The following is a 24,026-nucleotide window of genomic DNA, read 5'->3' as shown; positions in this document are numbered from 1 at the left end:
TGTATTTTTTGCGCTGAAGTTAAAAAAAAATTAATATAGCGTGCGTATTATGTGTACTGTGAGGTAGCTAGAACCACGCCCGTGGCACACGGACCGTCCTCTAACCGGAATGTCGCTCTCCGTCCTAAATCCGTGCCAACCGCGAGCCGCACAGATACAGTGACGTCAGCTCCGAGACACCGAACCAAACACATCGAGCCCACTGGCTCCGCTGCTGCGAGACGGGAAGCATCGGTCAGGATCGGCCATATTACGCGTCACATCTTTGAATCTGCGATCTCACACAATCGTTCTCGCTTCCGAACAAACTCTCTGCGTGCGATTACTGCAAGCATGTCCGCCAATTCGAGCGAGGGGCCGGGTTTGGATGGAAAATGGTTCAAGGAGGAGGAGGAGGAGAAGGACGGGATGTTTGGGAGCGCAGGGCCCTGTTTCGACGAGATGCGGGACGATCCGCACGCGCCCAAGCAACAATTCCATCCCTTTGAGGCTAGCGGCGTTGCCATGGAGACTGCATCTACAGGTAAATTTGGGCTTTTCATAATTACGCATTGTGTTTTAGCGGCGACACCCGTGCCGGCGATTAAAGAAAAGATGAAGCAAAAGCTGGTGCTGCTGATGAATTGGAGATGAAGAGAGACAGAGCAGGCCATGGGTGTGACAGCGCCTGGATGTCTCTGCGTACACAGACGCACAGTGCGCTCCAGGCAACTGTGGTAGTTCAAATAACACGATCAAACAAACGACACACACAGTAAAACAAACAAAACATTCTTATGTTGCTCTCTGATGCGTTTAGAATTAAGCGATCACGCTGACAGAACTCTTATGATCATGATGTGTGTTCAGTAATCATCATTTCTTTGTCTTTGTGCTCACTGCCTGTCTCTCTGCCTTCTCTTCTCCTCGGCCTGTCTCACTGTTCTAAATCACAGGGTATGGCTCAATATTTGGGCATTGTCCACACCTCTAATAAACCTTTTCATGCAGCACATAGCCAGACTATTAAAACTTCTCAATATGACAGTTCATACAGCAGTGACAACAGCAGTACAACCTTCAAATTCACTGCCAGACCTAATAAGAAAATGTCAGCTATTTTACACGGTTTGTAAGGAAAAGGTCCACCCCAAACCTAACCTGTGTGTGGGGTGTAAGCAGATCGTATAAAGAAATATGACTGAAATCATAAGAAATCATGAAAACATAAAACTATTTAAAAAAAATGAAACGAGAGTTGCCAGCCCTGCTGATTCAACCTTCTGTTGTATAATAAAATAAAATAAAAAAACATTCACATTCAATTTAATGTATTTCAGTATAAACTGTAATGTTGTCATTTACATCTGGTTTGTTGAGTCTAACCTTAAAAGTGCACAAATAAATAAGTTCTACAAAGAAATTAATGAGTAGTACTTGAAAATGATATCCTTTGAAATGACAACTCCAGTAACATCAGTAGCCTAATCTATTTTACATGGAGGACCATCTCAGGGGGCCACCGTGTTGAGATCACATGACCAGCCAAATAGTGCTCATTTTGTCTGGGTTACTCCTGTTGTTGGACACATTTGCATACTGAATGAAATAATTGTGGCGGACTGTGAACAGTAACAAAAGCTTACATTTCAAACATGATCACCATATTGGCTGGTCCTAATGCATAAACAAAAATAACTGAGTGCACCACTGTTTTAGAGATGAGAATATTATCGGTATTTAGGTAGTATTATAGATACTAGAGAGTGTATTGAGTATGGCATGGTTAATAAAACAAAGAGGAGTGGAAGAAACGTATATCCCAGACTCATATTAGTTTAGGATGTCAACATTTATGGAAGCATGTTGGGTAAAGTTTGTATTATTGCCATAAATATGGAAAAAATGAAAAATGAAAAAAAAAAAAAAAACTTATTTTGATGCTATGAACAACATCTCATCAAGAAATTATTATCCTGCACTGTAAACCTCAGACAATAATATCGGACAATAATAAAACATAGAACCTTATCAAAAAGGAAGTGTACATGATCTGAGGTACAGAGACAGACAAAGTCGTACTTTAATTGTACCACATGCTGCATTGTTTAATGTGCTTTTAGTGTTTCTATGGATCAGTGTGACAGCTAAAGTAGCGATGTATCTATAGAAACCCTTTCAGAGTGGAGACATGGGACTACAGCCTATCACACATACAGTAGCATGTAATATACATAAGGTGAAATACACACGCATGCTTTCAAACTTTCATACAGAAAGCCATCGCAGCTCGCTTTCATGGCTTTTTACTGTTGCTAATTGTCAGTTTCTGCTTCTGCAGGTGCTCTTTGGTCCATTAAGAGTCTGATTGAACCACCTTTATGGCTCAGAGTGCTATTATTAGCTATGGGGAAACTGCATGCACACATACGCCCATGCACAGTCTCTCTCACATGCTCAAATATTCATGAGCCAGGGCCTGAAATCCCTCAGCTCCCCCATGCACTGGTTAGCGTTAACACACACTCTTGCACATACACAAAAACACACACAAAGTCTTTCCTCCTCTCATGGACACAAGCCCAAATACACATATTTTCCTTAACACATTTAAATGCACTCACACAAAGATTCTTTCTCTCTTTCACACTCTGGCTATGGTAAGGTTCTTGTTTCTTCCCTTTGTCTCCCTCTCTCTTTCTCTCTCTGTCTCTCTCTTCCTGTCTTTCATACAATGTTGGTTTGGGCTGTAGTTGGCTCTGTCTTTAGCATTCTCCCTTTTTATTTAAACAGAGGGAGGTCTATTTATAGGCTGAGTGAGAGTGAGACATCGCACAGTTTTTTTTACAGTAACCAAGCCTGTGAGCTCACGGATCTTTAAAAGACAGGCTGGAAAAAGATCTGTCCACGTGGTGAGCGGCTCAACACAACAGAAATCCCGTAACTCTGATCGCACCACCAGTAACATCGCTCACGCATGTCAATATGTCCACCATAATCCACTTCTGACTGTCTGTCTCTCCCTAGTTGTCTCTCTCTCTGTCTGCCTGTCTAGTACGCTGAGAGGAATGGCCTAGACGAGGAGGAATGCTGGTGTGTACTGTCTGTCTGCATTCACAAAGTCACTCAGGCATGAGAGAGAGGCCGAGCGAGTTCAACAAACAGTTCAGGGTGAATGTGAAAAGACCATTCCTTCTGTCACTTTCAGCCAAAGGCGGTTAGCATACAAGGACATCTCGAATAGAGCACAACACTGTAGAGAAATGAACTGTATAAACCTTTAACCTAGAATTATGCTGTAAAATGGTGGTAGACAAGTCAAAGTGATTTCAGCTTCATTGTAAAATGATGTTTTCTATCAATACTCTGTCATATACTCTACCTCATGTCATTTTAAACCTGTGTGACTTTATTTATTCTACAGAACACAAAAGAAGTCCAAATAACATTGCACCCCAATTACTTTCATTGTATATACCACAAAACAGTAATTTTTCAAAATGTCTTCTATTCCACAGAAGAAAGAAAGTATGTATGAGAGTCTGTACAAAATGCACATTTTTGAGGCTGCTGTCCCCTTAATTTCTGGCAAAGAACTACACTACCCACAATCCTCCAACAATCAGAGAAGTCACTGTTACCATGGAAATGTGAGTCTTGCCAAAAGAGCTCAGCAGTGTCCGCCTACTACCAGCAAGCATTGCAAATGAAGTGATCGAGTCACTGGCTGAATTCAGAAAAGCATACTACTCTGACTATATAAAAATATCAGAATCAGAATCACATTTATTGCCAAGTAGCCTACTGTATGTTAACATATACAAGGAATTTGTCTTGGTAAATTAGTGCTTGACAAAGACAAAAGAAAAACAAGAATAAATAATAGAACAATGAGATAAACAATTTTAAAATAAGACAAGTAAAATCTATACAATAAGAGCTGAAAAAATAAATTAGGAACATAAAAATATAAAATACAAAATAAACATGAACATCAACTCTACGTTTGTGCAGAATATGTGAAGTGGGGGAGTGCAAATGTTGCTAAAATGGTGCAATTAGGATGCTCTATAGAATTCAGCCACACCCATAAAACAAATTTTGTCTTTGTCAGAGAACTTTTTTCACTTGTGGCTGTTTTGGTCTGTAGCTTAGAATCCTGTATTAAATTTTTTTTAAAATGTCTGGTTTAAATGAATGTGAAAAATATCAGAACCAAGGTTGCTGAAAAAACGGGCTGTCACTGAATACAGATACATACGCATTTGTCTGATATTCCCACATTTAATGTACAAACAAAAATTGAGAAGGCATTTCCATTATGCACTTTTCAGTGTTAAAAATCTATCAAAGTTGGTGGAGGAAGAGAAAGATATATTGATAATAAGTGTTATCATGCTTATTTGGGTACTGAAAAGGATTTGTGAAAACAGTTTGTTCTGATTAAAAAGTGACTGTTTTTTCCAAGTATTTGTTTGTGAGATATATTTTTATATTTTAGTATTGGGTTATGAGCTTAGCAACATACTAATGCCAAACATTATTGTTGAGTTGAGTCTCCTGCCACTTAAAAGTTGCTACTTACTTGGTTCCATTTCATGCTGCAGTATTATTTAATATTTTTTTATATAGTACTATTTACAATTTTGAATTAGCTTTTATTTTTATATTTTTTTATTTTAGTTTAAGTTTTAATAAATGTATGTGTATTTTTGTTGTTATATTAGTTTTAATTTATTTTTTAATTCAGATTTAGTTTTTGTAAGTAGTTATTGTACAGTAGCTGCCAAGGCAGCATTAATTTTCATTTAAGTTGTTTTTTTTTTATCTAATATTTATATTTTATCTCAGCTTTATTTCAGTGGCTGAAGATGACTTGTAATATTTTCAGTTTTATTTTAGTCAACAATAACAACACTGCTATGCTGCCTTAGAAGACAGCTGTCTATAAAAGCTGCAGACAGCAAGATGGCATGATAGATTTTGGAATCATATCATTCCTTTTCCCAAACTGCAGTCAGCCATTGGTCTATTATGATGTTATTTCCTTCCGTAATTTAAGCACAGGCTGATGTGCACATGTTATCGGAGATTTAACAGTCACAGGGTTCGTTGTCCAACTTTCATTAATCCTCTTAAGACTCAACTGATTTCACAGAGACAGAGCAGATGTTTCCAGTTGTGTCTTCGGGAGCTGTGTATGTTCACAGTATCCAACCAGTCTGAATATCACTACATGTTCAAACTTACTATCTGCTTTTCTTCTTAGTCCAGTAGGAATCACTTCTGAAAAAATAATCGACTTTCATGTTGATTCTCTGCATAGATTCTTGTTAAGCTCTTTTATTTTGTGTCTTTTCTCTGTGTGGGGCTGTCTTTGTCTATTGTCTTTTCTTCACTTCATATGTAGATGCATAAATCTACTCTTTATCTACTCTAAAAGTCCATGAGCATCTACATATCTAAATGTAGTAAATATGACTTCTGGTTCCTGCACAGGGCTCAGCAGGGAGTCGACATCTATGTGCTTTAAAGTGTTATATAAAGAGCTCTTCTAATATATTTTATGTATTATTGCCATTAGTGAATTCTATGCAAATAAACTTTTGTCTAAACAAATATATTAAATTACAAATATATTAAATTACAATTAACCCATTCAGACTCAGACCCCGCATTCATACCCCAACCCCCAACCAAAAATCACAAGGGATTATTAGATTAAAACTCAATCCATGAGTACCATATCATGCTTTTTTGCTTTTTGGAAAAAAAAAATTTATGTTTGAATGCATATTATCATATGAAAAAACATTATTATTTTATTATGTTGTTTTATGTGCATCAGCACAAAAATGCAAACATTCAAGAGCCAATAATGGAAACAAACACCATGCAAATAATTTTTACATCCAATCTTTTTTTCTTTTTCTTTTTTTTACCACAAACATAAATAAATAATTCAATAAAAAATATAAAACAGTTTTCCATTTCCATTTTGTCCATCCATTGATTACTAATAACATTTTTATGTTCTCTCTCTTTCTCTAGGTGACTCTCTGTCTGACATGTTTATGAAGTCATCATCAGGAGAGGGTGATCTGTACACCTCTCTCCTTTCCTCAAAGTCCTCCTCTAATCCTTTTAATGATGGTGCCTCTATCTTCTCCACTGAGGGCAACCGTTCCCCACCTGCTCCTACCGGGACCGACTCCGGCATCGGCATGACCCCAGGTGACCCCTCAGACCATCAGACGACCCTGCAGAGCTCACACAAGACTGACCATTACAACTACATGGACATGGGGGATGACCTCTGTGATTTTGGAAGTGTGGGCAATGCCAAGAACAAGCAGCAGCCTCTCATGTCTGGCTATGGAGATGATGAAGATGATGACGAAGAAGACGAAGATGACATTCAGGATTTCAAGCCTAAGACACATGAAAAGGAAAATAAAGAATCCAGCCATGACCCCTTTGACCTGGGTCGCTATTTGGAGAAGAGCCCTATTGGATCTGAAGATACAGAGGTGAAGAGTCAGGGTTCGGCCGGTGGGCAGCACGCATTCCCGTACGTGGAGGATCCTTCGGATGAAGAGATGGCAGATTACCGATCTTACCGTAGGATGGAAACGCCACAGAGTGCCAGTCCTGTAAAGATCACCGTTACAACAGAGTCCCAGCCGGTGAGAGTGTCTCCACAAGGGGGCATGTTCGAGAGAGAGAGCGTGCTCAGTTTCGGTCAGCAGGGTCTTCCCACGGTAACACTGTCAGAACCAGAGGATGACAGCGCAGCCTCCTCAGCTAACCATTCCCCTAACCACTCCCCTACAGGTAGATCCCGTCCCCTTGTGATGCACCTGCTGCACCATTCAAAATTCAATAGAAAGCCTTTTATTTTCCAAATCCATTTCTTTATTAGCAAGCAGATTGCAATTTGAAAGTAAGGCAGTATAATTAAAATAGATTGAAATTAATGTAACTATTTTTTTAATTAGAAAAGCAAAGTTGTCAAGCTTAGTTTGAAAGTTTCAAAAAGCTTTCAAAAAGTGTCAAAATGTAATGGTAGTTAAAGATAGATGAACTGAAAGATGTCTTGCCTCTAATAACATCTAACATACGAACAAACAGACAGACAGATAGATAGATAGATAGACAGGTCAAGTCAAGTCACCTTCATTTATATAGTGCTTTTAACAATACAGATTGTGTCAAAGCAGCTTTACAGTATTAAATAGGAAAATAGTGTGTCAATGCAAAAGGACAATAGTAAACACTCAATTTTCAGTTAAAGGCAGTTCATCATTGAATTCAGTGATGTCATCTTCCAGCTCAGTTCAAACCAGCAGGTTGATACATGCTGCAGAAAAGTTAGATTGTGCAGAGGGCTCATTTGGTTGCCCTGGTCTTGTCCCGATGGCCTTCTAGGAGACAAGGTCTTCACTGGGGATCTGTCTCTGGGGCTCATCTAGTTGTCCTGGTCTCCGCTGAAATTCTGGGCTATAGAGGTCGTCTCTAGGTGCTGATCAACCATCTGGGCTGGATATGGATTGGATCTGGTGGCTACGGTGACCTCGGAATAAGAAAGATGTTGTTAGTTTTGATGAATTAATAAGTTTATAAAATTCTTCCTCTCCTATAGTAGAGAATGAGTGGAATTGTTCCTCAGGGGATCTATATCTATATCTGATGTGATACTGTAGCTGACAGCTGCATGGTTACAATTTTATCTCTAATAGTATCGATCTTGGAATTAAAGTAGTTCATAAAGTCATTACTGCTGTGCTTTTGGGAAATGTCAATGCCTGTTGGTGCTTTATTTTCATTAATTTAGCCACTGTTTTGAATACATACCTGTTTTCTTCTAAAAGAGATCTAAAAGTAATCAGATCTAGCAGTTTTTAATGCTTTTCTGTAGGATAGGGTATTTTCCCACCATGCAACATGAAATACCTGTAGTTTTGTTTTCCTCCAGCTGCGCTCCATTTTCCAGGCTGTTCTCTTTAGGGCACGAGTGTGCTTATTATACGACGGTGTCAAACTGCTTTCCTTAATCTTCCTTAAGCGTAAAGGAGCAAGGATCTGTAGTCGTGACTCGTGATATTATCTTGCCTCTAATACCACCTTATCATTTAAAATTTTGCCGTTTATTTCAGTATATAATTAATACTTATACTTTAGTTGTTCTTGAATTCTGACATTTCTGTCACTTTTCTCTTTTCCAGGTCGAGAGTCTCCGTCTGATGTGCTGTTCCAGCCTGCAGGAATGAAGTCTGTGAGCTCCACCCAAGATTCCAGCAGCATCAGCTCTCATCCCAATCTTCCTGAAGCCCAGGACATCAAGAGCACAGCCAAACCCTCGTCCCCATGGGCTCAAGACCTTCAAGGCAGTGGAGATGAGTCTGGAGATTCAGAAATTGAGCAAGTGGCTGAAGAACCTGATTCGCCAATACTTGATCTGACATCTAAGACCCCACCCGCAAAAGGTGGATTCAGTCAAGCAAGCAACCCGTTTGAGCAGACCAGCTACACATCTGCCACCGATAAAGCTAGTATCCCATTTGACAAGCCACAAACCAACAAGGTCAGTGCTAGTAACCCATTTGACCTCTCTGTGGGTTCCAAGGGGGGCTTTGGTCAATCCAGCAACCCACCGCTCTACAGTCTGTTAAGAGAGGAAAGGGAGGCAGAGCTCGACAGCGACCTGCTAATCGAATCAGCTTCTGAGGAAAGTCCCAAGAGGGAGCAAGAATATTCTGCCCCAAAACCTCCAGAAATATCTTCTCCCCTGACCACAGACGTCACGTCTTCTAAGCCCATTTCGACTTCCTGCGCTACAGCCTCTCCCTTTATCGACCCCCCAGCTAGCACCTTGAGAGAAACAGAGAAAGAAAAAGAGAAGGAAAAAGAGAAAGTCGTACCTGTTGAAAAGCCCAAGCCGCAACCAGAGGACAGCTGGTCCACCAAACCCAGGCCTGCAGTAATGGGAACTTCTACAGTGACTCCAGAGCAGCATTCCAGTCAGGAGAAGGAGAATGAAAGCAAAAGCAGTATCGTGAGTTCCACCACAGAGAAAGAGCCTGATCTGTCCCTGTTCCTCCAAAACATCAACAGACAGAAAGGTAAGGGGCATTGCATTATTCTTCCTACAAGCAGCAGTGCTATTGATAACTATAACTAATTAGAAAACATGTCAATTGAAATAAAGCTGAAATAACAGAGAGAAAATATAAAATATTAGATGAACAAAATTAACTTAAGCTAATTAGCATATTAAAATGACTGAAACTTAGTGTGAAAAGTGAAAATATAAAAAGAATTGCTAATTATAAATTAATAAGTAATATAATTGTAAATACTACTACAATAACAGTTTTTATAAGAGAAACTTGCCGATGGAGGGTAAATTAAATTTATGACTGTAACATTTAGTTAATGGTTTAGATCAAATGCGTAAGGGTTTTTTTTTGGCATCATTTATTTTTCATATTAAGCCACCAAAAAGAAAATTCAAATAAAAACTCACTATGGGTTTACTTTGCCACTTTAGTGATTAGCTAAATTTACTATCATAGAAACATTTTTAAATAAGACATTTTAAAATGAAAATAATGCATTTTACAGTTTTAAGAAATATTTATGGACAGTAACTTTTTTCATTTAGTCCACAAAATTAGTCGCGGGTTCGGTGCCTTGCTCAAGGGCACCTCAGTCGTGGTATTGCCGGCCCGAGACTCAAACCCACAATCTTAGGGTTAGGAGTCAAACTCTCTAACCACTAGACCACGACTCCCCCGTGGCCTAGTGGTTTAGATCCTAAGGATACTTTTAGAGTATCAGCCAGAGAGTTCAGGACAGTGGTTCTCAACCAAGGCTCATCATACTTCCAATGAAGCTTAATGAATATGCTGAAAACAAAAAAAATTCCAGATGCAAACTGACATCATATTTCTTTTCCCCCTCACTAACTATTATTTTTTATTGAAAACAAATGTTTAATTACCTTACTATGTTAACATTCCCACTGGCAACAAGCAAAATGCTAGAGGAAATATCTCTAATAGCCAGTATGAGGGACGTTCAAATATTGTGCTGGACATAGTGGGGGCTTTGAAGTCAAAAAGCTTGAGAACCACTGTTCTAGATGATTGCAGGTTTGGAACCGAGCTAACATTAGCTCTGTGACGCAGAGAACATCCCCTGCCTGACAGCTGTGATGAGAGGTGGTGAGTGTCATGAAGTGATGATGTGGGAGTACCAGCTCATCTCCTGTTTATCACCAAGTGGTGTCTCAAAACACATTCAAAGCAAAAACTATTTTAAATAGATGTTATGATCATAGAAGCTTAAAAGGAACACGAGTTTACTTAATCAGTAGTTTACTTATGTAGATCATTCAGAATTTATTATAATTAGCATAATCTTTTTCCTTTTGCAAAAGTGTCATGCCAGACAAAAGTAAAAAAATTAAAAAGTCATATTTAACTTGAGTGTTGAATGTGATGCAATAAAAAACATGAACCACAAAATAATGGCAAGAAATGTATTTCTGTTGGGTTGTGTACAAGTTCAGATTCACAAACAAAGGACTCTCATGAGTCGTCTCTTATAGTGACTTAAACACATACAGTATGGCACACATAATAACTTATATTTCAGAATAACGAATTACAGTCTGAATCAATCAGAAACACATTATGATTCACAAGAGACCATTTCTTTAATATATAATAAAAATAAACCTTAATTTTTATTGTATTGAATCCAAAGTATTAATTTAAATCAAGAGTTTCCTGGATTTGCTTTGTAGCTCACTGTTCTCATTCTTTATTATCTGTTCTTTGAATGCGTACTAGTCATGCCAATTCATAATTCTACAATGCTCAGTGGAAGCAGTGCTGAGCAGATTATTGTCACAGCTGGTGTTTTCCATTAAAGATTAATTAGAAAAACCTGCTTATGTTACAAGGACTAATTTGATTCAATAGTGGAGAGTCTGAGAGACAATGACTATGTCCAAAAGCACAATCAGCAGCCTTTACGTAAGGCATTAAAGAACATCCAGTATTTGTGTAACATCCTGTCTAAGATGCCTTCACCTGTCATTATTTTGAAAGCGGCATAGGTTTATGATTCGATGGAGTAAATGATTTCATAAATGTTAAAATTTCTAGCAATAAATTCACCATTTAGTCATTAAATGCCTTTTTTTATCACAAAAGCTCACAAGAATGTATTTTAGATCATTAAACATCATTACACACTCTCAGAAAAAAAGGTACAAAAGCTGACACTTGGAATGGTACCCTATCAAAATGTACACCGTTGTACCTCATTTACCCCCAAAAGTTGCATTTTAGACCCTTAAAGGTACATATTTGTTCCTAAAGTGTACATATTAGTACTTAAATGGTGCATTTTTGTACCTTTTAAAAGGGTACCGTCCCAGTGACAGCTTTTGTACCTTTTTTTTCTGAGAGTGCATCATGGTGCCTTGAAAGCTGGTATGAAATCAGTTTCATTGTGAAGTTCCTTCATACAAACATGCTGCTTGTGAAGTCATTGACATTGCCAGGCACACAGCCACAGACAGATCCACTCTTTTCTGAGGTCGACTGAGGCTGAATTAGGGGGGAAATCTCCCTCTAGTGGTGGGTTTAAAAACTGCTCTTTGGTTTATTTACATAACTTCAAAATAACAAAGAAAAAGCTAAAAAGCTCAAGCAATGGTGTACCCACCATTTTGACCCAAAAGATATTGCAGATCTCATGTCATTATTTTTTAAAACCGTTTAAGGTTGCACATTTAAACAACATTATGTTGAAATGTGCTGATGTTGCTCGTAATAAATATTCTGTAGGCCCATTAATAAAGCTGGAATTCTTTATTTGTACATTCATAGCAGGAGTGTGTGTTTATGAAACTGTTGACTCCAGAACCAGAACACAGCTCTTAACATGCTGATCTCAGGAGTTAGTCTGTCTCTCAGTGTTTACGTGAACCTGAGTGACATGAATTTGTGACAGCAGTGGGAGGAATGAACATTAGAACATATGAACTGTTTTGGATCAAGTGGTTCTTTCTAGAATATATATATATATATATATAAACAGTTTATATATATATATATATATATATATATATATATATATATATATATATATATATATATATATATATATATATAATCCTCTTGTAAAATGGGGACAGTGCACGTATGATGATTCAAGCATTATGAAGTGCTTTTCTTCATTTTGTCTGAAGGATCAGCAGTTTATTAAATATTTATTTGCTATATTGCTTCCTTTATTCATTAATTTCTTATATTACAAAATTACAGGCAGCTACATATTAACTGACGAAGATGTTTTATAATAGATAGGCAATATGTAAGTCTAATGTTGTGAATTGCATTTTAACACATATTCCAGTCATTGTGTGGTGACTGACAATGAAGGTTCTGGAATGTTAGAAAAAGAGGTCAACGCCTTTACGGCAGCGCTGCCGTAAAGCACCTGCAGAGGGCGAGAGAGACCGCCGGTTTATGTAACACAGCTTTAGGTTTTTATCATGGAAAAACTTCATAAGAACATTACCAACAGATCACAGTAATGCGGAAGTATGTCTTCGTGTGAACCGGTTGGTGTTTTTAATGTGGTGATATCAAAACATTAAAACAACAACGCTCTACATTGCATTGCAATTCTGAGACAATCTGGATCAGCACAGATCAGCCTGTTGCCATGGTAACACGGGAGCGCGAGCGCTTGAGCTGTTACCGTGGTGAGCCCTTAGAGAGAAGAAAAGATGCTGAAGGAGACAGAAGATGATGATGAAAATGAATAAGCCAAGACCACTGATCTATATATAATGACTATCGACTTTCTCTATTTTTCTCTATTATAGATCAGTGGCCAAGACTCTTGCTGGTGAAATACCTTATTATTTACTGATTCAGAAATATTATTGTGCATAATCATCACCATTATTATTATTTAACAATATAAATACAAAACGACATCAATTCATTAATTTACACACGACTGTGACGTGTCCAAAAATTATAAAATGTTTAAATTAAGCTATCCCTATTTATCCCATAAAGGATTTTTATTTTTATTTATTTTGCTTTATTCTTTTGCTGTTTGTTTCTATGTTTCTCTATTTGTTTAGTCTCTGTTTCTCTGCAATGAGAATATTAATAATATGTAACTATAATTTTTACTATAATTTTGAATTAATATTTGTAAATCGTTAACCGTTATGAGGATAAGGATATTTATTTCCACATGTGTTAGCCTGCTATTCTTTTAAAGTTTGAATGCGATAAAATAAAAAAAAGAAAGATTAAAAACCCAGCAGACTCCGCCCATTTTAACCGACAACAATGCCAACGTGGTCACGTGACTTCGCTAATGTTTATGTATTAGCTTTGTTAGGGTGGGGCCTTGCATATGGTACGCTCCGCTCTTTGCGGCGGAGGCTGCAGTGTTTACCGTTTCATCCAGCAGAGCAGCGCCTCTCTCTTTCTCTCTCTCTGTCCGTTTCCTCACCGAGTAGCAGTAACGTAGCTTGTGTCTCTTCTGCTCTCTTCTCTCCTTTCTGGCCATTCATGCCGTTCGGACGCGTGAGATAGTGGGCCACGGGAAGATATAAGATCTGCGAAAGGGAAAAGAGAAAGACGACCGCAGCGAGAGAAACGACTGAAATGGATAAAGGGAAGAAAGAGTGCACCTGGAGCAGCTGGAGAGGGCAGGGTACAGATCTCGTGTTTGTCTGTATAAAACCATGTTTTATGGTACAACGCCTTGTGTGTTTTATGCTGTATTAGGTTTTGCGTTTTACATGAAGCCTCTGTCTCTGCGCCGGTGGGACAAAGAGAAGAGGGGAGAGGCATCTGTTTTGGGATGAGGGATGGCAGGTGGTCTGTCTGCTTCATAGTAATGCTGATATGGTAACCCCGCTGTGTCGTTAGATTAGGCTCGGAGTTGAGGCTGTTTTTATCTTCATTCGCGGTTACAGCAGCGCTGGATGAGGCTGTCGCTATAGCAACCAGGTCACACCCATCCTGATTACATCATTCTCTTCAACAGGCATCCATGATACCTGGAGAACGAAAGAGGGAGGGCATGCAAGACTTAGAAATTGTGAGCTAGGATAGTTTTTAAAAGAAAAACCAACAGACAGGATTCTCTAGGCTGTTCTAGTAAACTGGCAGGCACAATTTAAATGTCCACCTAAATAAAGGGTGTTGGGAGGGAGTGCAGGCACACTGTTTATGGGGACTGCATTGTGTGAGTGTTGGCAGTCTGTGTTTGTAAAGCTACAGTATGTGTGTATGGTTGTGTTTCCTGAAACTACTGTCTGTAACTAGATGCAAAATTCACCACATTATAATTGGCCTGACAATATTCTCAGTGTAAGTCATTCTTAATGGTTTCTAGGACGTTGATAGAGTATTCTGGGTGGTTGTTTTGGCATGGGCCAAGAGCCCACATGAGGATTTCTAATATATTCTGGTGCCTACTTAGATATATTTAGGGCCTTTTAAACTAAACCGTAGGAGATATGTCTTAAATCCTTTCCTAGCGTGATCATTTTACAGCACAAATACATTTTTACTCTACTCAGTTTATCTCTATATGTATGCTATTTGTATGACATCACATTTTCCCTGCATGATTGTATGACATCACTATGAAATCATTTCTTGTTTTTTGATGATTCATAACAAACTCTCTAGAGTCTAGACCATCTTACTGCATTCTCATTCACACAGAGACATGCATAAAGCAACACATAAATATATAAAACATACAGTGCTGTATTTTTAAACCACTCACAGGCCTGAAGGAAGTGTTTTATTTGAACTCATCCATATACATTTGTCTGTATGAAGTAATTAAATAAAAGTAAAATAAAGTAAATAAAACAATTGCTCTAATGTGCTAAATAATGGATAAAACAACAGGGTTTCTAAAGCCAGGACAGAATATTCTTCCTGATTACATTTTACAAAAGCAAGCACAGTATATGTAAAATATGAAGTGGTAGATTTACCTGAAATATCCATGATTTGGGATACTGGAGTTTAGTTTAGTCAAAGTCCCTTTAAGGTATTCTATAGTCTTTGGTTTAGTAGACCTTTGAATGGAAATGTGCATTTTTAATTCAGTATCAATGTTTAGTTATTTGTGTTTATATATATATCGAGGTATCTCTGTTTTTCTGCCTCAAATCAGCTTGACACACCCCTTCCCTGTTATGTGTAACCAATCAGTGAAATATTGGGAACATACATTCCCTTCAGATTTCAGTTATTTGTATCGTTTGGTGGAGCTGGATTCCATTTCCTGTTTAGCTCTGGAATTTCCAGGCTTGTGTGTGTGTTGTATGGGGTCTTGATTAGGAGCAAAATGTACGAGTACCCGGATTGTGATCGCAGTAACTCTGGTGCCTGGGTCATCTATTTTTGAGATTTTTGTGTCAGCAGCCCAGATCATTAACCAATAAGCTACTACCAACCCAAATTAAAACTTAAACTGGCACAAAATGTGACAAAAACAGCGGTCATGTTTATTTGGGAAGACTAAGGCACTGTTAACTTGTTTTAAAGAGATTCAACCCAAAACAGAAAATTCTGTCATTATTTACTCACCATTGTGTTGATACAAACCTGCATGGCATTCTTACTTTAGAGCATAAAATTTTTTTTTTTTTTTGTCAATACTTTGGAAGTCAGTGTTAACCAAAATGTTGGTTTCCAGCATTCTTCAAAATCTGATTTTGTGTTCTGCAGAATAGCCATACAATGACATCTCATTTTCATTTTTAATTGTAGTGGCAAGGTAAACAAAGACAGTCAGGGAGTGAAAATGTACATGGAATGTCAAAAGTAAAGTGTCCAATGGGAATATAGTGCAGTAACTATGCTTGGGCATTGTGAAGGTCAGAAGTGCAGAGAAGGTTTTATGGCAGTTACACATGCTCTCCTTCTGGTCCAGGATGCATTTCATAGTTTTGTGTACTTGCTTAGCATTTTGGTAGCTGATTAAGACAATCTTTTTATGATGCGCTACAACAGTATATTAAGTTATTCAACCATTTCGATTTCAGTCCCAAACTTTTTCAGCTGCCTTGGTTCCCCTTAATATTTTAAAAAAGTCTTTAATTAAAAGTTATAAGCGATGAATCAAACCAAACAGCTACAAGGTGAATCACAATATAATAAATTTGATTTGAAGGAAAAATTATTTTAATATAAAAAGACAAAGGTACAAGACTGTGCTTAACAACTTTAATGAGAGAACGAACTACAATCCAGAGCATTGCAAATATGATTAAAATAAATACAAACTGGAAATGTAACTAAAATAAACACAAAATATGGATAAATATTGATTTAAAGATGTTGATTGCGTATATAGAAACAACATACTTTGCAACTGTTGCAAAATGTGCATATATATATATATACAAACATTTAAGTAGTTTGAGAGCGTAGTGAGATTAGTTAGATAATTTACAGTGCTTGAAGGTTTGCAACCTTTTTTGATTTTTTGATTTGATGCCGTTTTTTTGCAGAACCGTGTGTAATGTTTTTTTAAGCCAGGATTTGTGCTGTTGAACACAACTATTTAAAAAAAAAAAGTTGAAATAATGTGAGCTTAGTGGCATATGCCATTGATTAACAACCTTTTATAGCTCACAGTTAGTCTGTTTTTATTAAGTCTGTTTTATCCATAAAAATCGAAACCCCTATGGAAAAAAATTAATCTGATTTTTACTTCCAGAATTTAACTGCCGTACTCCATATAGGCCTTTGCCCGTGGCATTGACCTTTCATTCAGGAAGTGAATGGTTGGATATAATGTTAGCCTGGTTGTCAAGCTGGATGTGCATCTCTGATGCTATAATTACACTCCGACATTTAAACACCAGCACACAGGCACACAATTACCCCCCACCACCACCTTCTTATTTTAAGCTGGCCCCCAAGCAATGTGTGTAAAGGAAACTGGAACACTGTATCTATAGCAACCGCTGCGGCCCCCTTTTTTTCTCTTCTCACACACACTCGCCACATAGGACATATGAAACAAGGTGGATTAATTAGGTTCTGCAAAAGGGTCACACATAATTGTGATTTTTGACTGTATTTGTGTTTCAGTCTGGGCTATTTGTCACCCTGTGTGCTGTATGAATGTGTGTGTGTGGTGTGGTGTGTGTGTCCATTATAAGCCAATGGTAGTATGAGCCGGTCCCCCTCCCTCTCATTTTCTGCCTTTCTCTCTCTGCTTTTGTGTGCGTTCCCACTCACTCTTTCTCTCTCTCTCTTTTTCTTGCTGTCTGCAGTCATGGCTGGTTCAGGTCAGTAGCTCTCTCTGTCTTTTGCTAGCTTTGGTGTTTTAGAATAAAAATCAGGGATCTCTGAGACTATTGTTTATAGTGATGGAATTAACTACAGATGTCACTGGTTTTGATGGATTGAAGTGAATTTAGTGGTGCTTTAGTGTCTATATGTCCCATGTCAAGTCACCTAACTACTGGATATCCTTCAACAATAGTCTTATATCAGTCTGCTTTAGTTAAGTAAATACTTAAAGGTGTGTGTTAGGAAAAAGAGTGTGAACGTTGCTATTTTTAGTCTTGTTCTATTTAGAGAGTCAGTTAACTGAAGGATTTGTCAGAGCAGGCAAGTATCATCATCAAAGGTTATAGTTTAATAGTGTTGTTAATAGTGTTAAAGTTTTTTGTATTTTTTGTTTTACATTATTATTGATTAGAGACCATACGAAGTTATTAAGAATAATTGACAGTGTGTTCAACGATCAGTCGAATATGAAATCTGTACTTCATCTTGAACTTGGACTCGAGCAGAAATCTCGAGATAAAAATGGCCGATATTTCTGCCCTCCTCTAAACTCTGCCAGGCTAAATTTAGCCCAGCAGGACTGATGAGAGAATCACACAGGGGACTACAGATGTGGTGCACACGCTCGAGTGTGACAGACCAGCTTCTGTGAGTGTGTAACGGTTTCTTCCGAAGCAGCAGCAGAAGGTGTAAAAATACAGGTGCTTAAAAAAGAAAACATACAGAAGTTACATGGAGCTCTCGCTTGCCGCAGAGACTGAAGATGATTCAGAGATCTCAGTCTGCTGGTTCTCATGGCAACAAGTTCTACTTGTGTTGTCTTTGTGATATTTGGCTGGAGAGATGATGGAAAGGTGGAATGTGTTTTCCTTCAGCAGATAGAGAAGAACGACCTAGGCTAGTTTACAGTGCTTGAAACCTGTCCACCATCTTACACACTTGCTTCGTTGTGAAGTATCATAATAATTAGAAAGAACTTGCATACAAGAATGCAAAGAAATTCTCTTTGGGTGAACAAATGGATGGGTCAAAATGAATGGGTCAGTGCTGACCAAACAGATGGTTCATAGCTTTTGCTATGTACACTACCGTTTAAAAGTTTGGAGTCAGTAAGATTTATGAAATTAATGAAAATCACAGTTTCCACAAAACATATGAAGCAGTAACTGTTTTAAACTTTGAAAATAATGCTTCTTGAGCAGTGAAGCAGTGAATCAGCATATTAGAATGATTTTTGAAGGATCATGTAAAACTGTATATTGGAGTTATGGCTGCTGAAAATTCAGCTTTGCCATCTCAGGAATGTTATGTTTTTTGAAAATCCATAAAAAAAAAACTGGTATTTTAAATTGTAATATTGCATAATATTACCATTTTTACTTTGTTTTTGATCAAATAAATACAGCTTTGATGATTATAAGAGGCTTCTATAGGAGACTCTATATTGATCAATCAGCATCCTGGACTATAATGATTACTGCACTGATATTTGCCTGCTAAATTTTATACGGAAAGCTTATACGTTATTTCTTCATCATCGGTCAGATTCACATCAATAGCAAATACAAGCTCCAGAATGTTTTAAGAATTGGGTCTTAGAGCAGGACAGAGCATTGTGTTTTGTAAGTTAAATTTGGTCATTGAGTGTGCTTGGTTTTAATCTGTTTAATGCATATACTGCATGCTCCCTGTACTTGGTGAATGACTTGCTCCTGGATAAAAGTGGGACTACTTTGTAGGTTTGAACGGTAGTTGTACATTTTCATATCTAAATGATTGTGAGATGCATGTCGGGGCCAGTAACCAAAAGGTCTGAACTGCAAGGGGTGAACCTTGAGCAAGACACTTAATATTAGGTTGCGCCAAGGGGGATTACCACTGTAACTTAAGATAGTACACGTCTATAGTGACGCTGTAGAAATAAATTGATCTCCCCTATGTTGAGTGATGATAATTTCACCATAGACTAGATACATCTTGTTAGGTACATTATCAGAGAACCAGGGTTACGATAGTAACCTAAAGTTTTGCCTTTTATCCAATCCATTTTAGGTGGATATTCTCGAGCACTTGCCAAAACCAAATCTGCAATATAAAAGTTATAACCTTCTTTCACCTTTCCATTCCACTGCTATATTTCTAAAAGTTTATGTAAGTATGGTGAAGACTCATAGCTCACTGTGTGGTCATTATATTACAGCACTTCTGATAACATGACTATTTGTACTGTCTTAGCCAATAGCAATAATTAATCCAGTACAGTGTGAACAGTTGACAACAGGTGCAGTGGGAGGTAGACAGGTGTGAACTGATAGCCTCAAGGTTACACATTTTCTCTTCATGGAAAATGCACGATGAATACAGTCAAGAAAAAAACTTCAAAAGAGAATTTAAAAATGGATTTCCAGACCTGTAAAAGTCACAATTATTGAAATAAATAAAACGAATTGAAATTTCTGATAGGGCTCCACTGTCGCCTTCTGGTTGCTTAGTTAGGTTCTGAAAGACACCTAACTTTAAGTAATTTATCTATATGACCACACAGAACTTGAACTGAATTAAGCTGGATAGTTGCATTATTTTTTCTGTAGAGCTGCTTTATAGCTGAATCACATCTTGCAACACTGACACTGGTATTAAACTTAAATTAAAAAAACACTGAACTGATTTGAGATGAATAACATTGCTGCCTATAGCTGATCGATTAACTTCACACTGTTATTGATCTGAACTAACTTAAGCTATACAATGACACGATTGTTTTTGAGAGCTGCTTTACAGCAGAATTTAAATCTCCTTAGAAGGGTTTTCATAGTTGCTTCTGTTATTTCCTTTTAATCTTTGGGAAACCGCTTTGACACAATCTATGTAGTATAAAGTGCTATAGAAATAAAGGTCATATTTCATGTTCACATATAGTGAATGAGACCTTCTTTAATAGTGATGAGTAAATGGCCAATGCTGCTGACTATTACATAATAAGTGCAAATACTAAATAGCTGCTAATTTGTGACGGCTACGTAAATAATGTTTTACAGAGCAGAATTACTGAACTAAAATAGAACAAGTGTAGAGAGAGTTGCAACCTGTGAATGTGCAGATTTGATGCTGACCAATCAGGTCCATGCTGTAATTTCTCACTGTAAAATTTTGCACAAACGTACAAGGTTCTTGTTCTAATCACATTTCTACTTGTTTTTCTCCCCCTCTTCAGTGGTAGATCTGTTACATTGGCGGGATGTGAAGCAGTCCGGGCTGGTGTTCGGCAGTGTTTTGCTGCTGCTGTTCTCTTTAACCCAGTTCAGCGTGGTGAGTGTCATAGCGTATCTCGCTCTGGCTGTCCTCTCCGCCACCATCAGTTACCGAGTCTACAAATCAGTCCTGCAGGCAGTGCAAAAAACGGACGAGGGCCACCCCTTCAAGTTAGTCCAACACTCAGTTTGTGTCTTTCACCTCTGTAGGTATTCAGTAATGAATCTGTTCATTCACTCTGATGGCTTCTCTCTTTTCAGGGCCTATCTTGAGGTGGAGATCGCTCTGTCTGCAGATCAGATCAGTAAGTATGTGGAGAAGACTCAGCTGTACATCAACTCCACCATGAAGGAGCTTCGAAGGCTGTTCCTGGTTCAGGATCTGGTCGATTCCATAAAGGTGAAAACATGCTAGCTGATAAACATTCCATTCCTGAATATTTCTTTCCCTCATTTTCTGTGATACTATTGCAATTTCAATGTGAAAGCCAAATTCGTGATAACCTTTTGTATTAAAGGTGCACTCTCTAATTTTGTTTCACTGGTTGAACAGTGGTCTTGAAACCTATTGGCACGGAGTATTACACAAAAGATTTCAGTTACAGGAAATAACTATTTCCAGGCATATTTTGGAACCAAAAGTGGCCAATAATTTTTGACGATGCATTCAGCTCATGTTATTTTAAACCACGAGTGGCGCCCACCCAATGTAGAATAAAGCAGCAGTTTTAGGTCAGTAATACGACTGCAGTCTTCATCTCATGTAGGTTTGCATCCTTTTAAAGATATGTAAGTGCTGTTAATTTTGTTAGACAGTGGGAAGAGTTACTGAGTGCTCCTTTAAATATTTAAAAGCTGTGAAGATAATTTGACAGTATATATGAGTGTGTGTGTGTGTGTGTGTTCTTAGTTTGCAGTGTTGATGTGGTTGTTGACCTATGTTGGAGCTCTGTTTAATGGCCTGACCCTGTTGATTCTGGGTAAGAAAACAGCCAAACACACACTACCATTCAAAAGTTTAGGGTTTTCAAAATTTTAAAATGTTTTGTAAAGTGTCACTTATTTGATCAAATATACAGAAAAAAGCAGTAATTATGGAAAACATTACAATTATTATACAAAGTACACATTTTTCCTCCAGTGGGTGAAGTCAGTTGGTGGAATTTTAAATGAAAATGAAAATGATAACCTTTCTCCTATATCAGTGCCGAGTCTTAATGAAGACATGATTTTCTAAGAAATGTTCAACAGTTTTTATTGTGCTGTGCGTTTGCACCCAGAAATTCCATGTCACACACACTGCTGTAGGTCAAGGTGTTATAACCTCAAACAACTGTAATCAAGTGACATCACACAGCATTCTGGGAGCACTGCTCAGTTGCCCTGACTGTATCTTTCCTTGGTCGTTCTCTCTTTAGCGGTGGTTTCCATGTTTACCGTGCCACTGGTTTACGAGAAGTACCAGGTAAAGTTTTCCCAATCCCCACAACTATGTTGGTTCCTATAACAGTGAAATTTCATGATACTCAATGTCAATTTTGAGTGATAATATGCTATTAAAGATTCTTTATATATAAAAAAAAAAGCTACAATAAATTTAAACTTTAATTTTGAAGTTATTCCTATAATTCAGAATTAAGTACACAATCCAATAAATTATCAATGTACAGTTAAATGAAATGAAATGAAAAAAAATGAAAGTAGTGAATTATGTAAACTTGTTTCCATCACTGGATTAAAAAAATAAATAAATAAAAATCTTGCAATTTAGTTAATATCTTGTAATTCTTTTTTATTCTGCCACAAAATAAAAAGGTAATTCAATCAGCTTTTTTTTTTTTTTTTTTTACATCCCATGGCAGAAACAAGCTTCCATAGTGAATGATTTTCTTTTGGTATAGTTGTTTTGTTTTAGTATTGATTGTTTTGACATTCATATTGTGTATGGTGAATCCTCACTCTTTTTCTCTTTCAGACACAGATTGATCAGTACTTAGGACTGGTGCGCACCCAGGTTAACTCGATAATGGGAAAGTGAGTTCTATATAAATATTATTCAAAATCTATTATTTATTTATTTTTACATAAAATTAACCTGCCTAATTTTCTGTTTGCTTTTTTTTAGGATTAGAGAAAAGGTTCCTGGGGCCAAAAAGAAGGAATAAACTCTTCGCTTCTGTTCAAGTAAACACTATAGCCAGTAAAATCTACAACTTTGCCAGCACTGAAGGACCCCTACTACACAGGAGGCCAATGTCACCTCAAAGAATAAAAAATAAATAAAAACATTAACAATAAAAGATCATCATGTTAGTTAATGGCACCAATACCCCCCTCCCCCTCCCACTGTTGCCAGTCACAGGTGAAGCCCTGCATAAGTAACTAACACTGATTCACATAAATGACACCTTGTGGGCGATTGTAGAGCTATAGATATACCGGAGACACACACAGTGCTTCTCTCTTCTATTGCTTCTGATTTAAGTGCATGAAGTCCAGTCTTGAGTAAATATTTGCTATCTCTGCAGTGCTCTTCCTCTCTGCTTTATTTTGCAGTGCATATTTCCTACTGTAAAATGTGACACAAAAAATGAAAATCATGCCTGTCATATAATCTCCTGCTGCCATGTCAATTAATCGCTTCAATTCACCGTCACTGGTCGAGTGGCTCTGTGTACAGACATACTTCTTAATATCGAGTTGAATTGTGGATTTTTTTGTTCTTTTCTGTGTATTCGAGCACAATAATTTGAAGATGTTATTACTAAATGTGTAACTGTAATTTTTGCAGAACTGTAGGGATATGTGTAGGTGTTTAAAGACGAGCTTTGTGGTCCTTCTCTAGGGCACCCGATTGTCAGACTGCAGAGCTCCAGCTGTACTAAACTGTCCAACTTTGTACGATGTTCAGTGTTCAGTTATTTTAAAGTCTTTAACTATTTGCACTCTGTATTTAATTAACGAATGGGAAAAATAAATGTTCCTTAATGTAGGAGGGTTTGCATTTTGTCATTCATAGCAAAGAGAACTGAGAAGGTTGTTATGGGACAGAGTGAGATTTGGTTCTATTTATTAGTTGTTAACTGGACGAAGGCAGATTTAAATGTGAGCTTGTAGACAGTTGTAACAAAGGAGTGGGTTTAAGCAGACTAAATGATTGAAGAAGAGAGAAGTGTCATTTCAATTAAAGTTTCTGGTATTTTCATTAAACATTTAGGTCAAAATGTTATAGAAAAATTACATGTATGCATCATTTAAGGCAATAACTAATTTATAAGAGTGAGGGGGTGAATTTCCGTTTAACTAAAAGGCAAGGAAAATAAGCATACAACTTTTTAAAAAAAATTTTTTTACAAATTGTCCTGTTCCTTACATAAAGGTATCATACAGCTTCAGACGGCTTGGAATATAGTGCACAAAA

At 37.5% G+C, this 24,026-nt stretch overlaps 1 protein-coding gene across 4 annotated transcripts; it reads left to right on the top strand.

Moving 5' to 3' along the window:
* Positions 1–148: 148 nt before the first annotated feature.
* Positions 149–23,597, top strand: rtn1a (reticulon 1a). 4 transcript variants are annotated; one of them, XM_042737217.1, is made up of 10 exons: positions 149–523; positions 6,031–6,813; positions 8,205–9,101; positions 17,336–17,350; positions 20,569–20,776; positions 20,867–21,005; positions 21,516–21,585; positions 22,024–22,070; positions 22,581–22,639; positions 22,731–23,597. In XM_042737217.1, exons 1-10 carry the CDS (start codon positions 334–336, stop codon positions 22,768–22,770), a joined length of 2,448 nt encoding a protein of 815 aa, XP_042593151.1. In that variant the 5' UTR covers positions 149–333; the 3' UTR covers positions 22,771–23,597. The 4 variants fall into 4 exon arrangements, with proteins under 4 accessions (XP_042593151.1, XP_018958083.1, XP_018958081.1 ...); XM_019102538.2 differs by lacking the exon at positions 17,336–17,350; XM_019102536.2 differs by lacking the exons at positions 149–523; positions 6,031–6,813; positions 8,205–9,101 and adding an exon at positions 13,428–13,737.
* Positions 23,598–24,026: the final 429 nt, after the last annotated feature.

This window comes from Cyprinus carpio, chromosome B13 (assembly GCF_018340385.1).
Source record: "Cyprinus carpio isolate SPL01 chromosome B13, ASM1834038v1, whole genome shotgun sequence".
In the NCBI taxonomy this organism is placed as follows: Eukaryota; Metazoa; Chordata; class Actinopteri; order Cypriniformes; family Cyprinidae; genus Cyprinus; species Cyprinus carpio.
The sequence above is the reverse complement of the archived record's forward strand: the minus strand, read 5'-3'. Positions and strand labels throughout refer to the sequence as shown.

Coding starts and splice junctions, on each gene's coding strand:
- rtn1a (XM_042737217.1), top strand. CDS start 334: ATGTCCGCCAATTCGAGCGAGGGGCCGGGTTTGGATGGAAAATGGTTC. Junction 524..6,030: donor CATGGAGACTGCATCTACAG/GTAAATTTGGGC, acceptor CTCTTTCTCTAG/GTGACTCTCTGTCTGACATG. Junction 22,640..22,730: donor GTTAACTCGATAATGGGAAA/GTGAGTTCTATA, acceptor GCTTTTTTTTAG/GATTAGAGAAAAGGTTCCTG.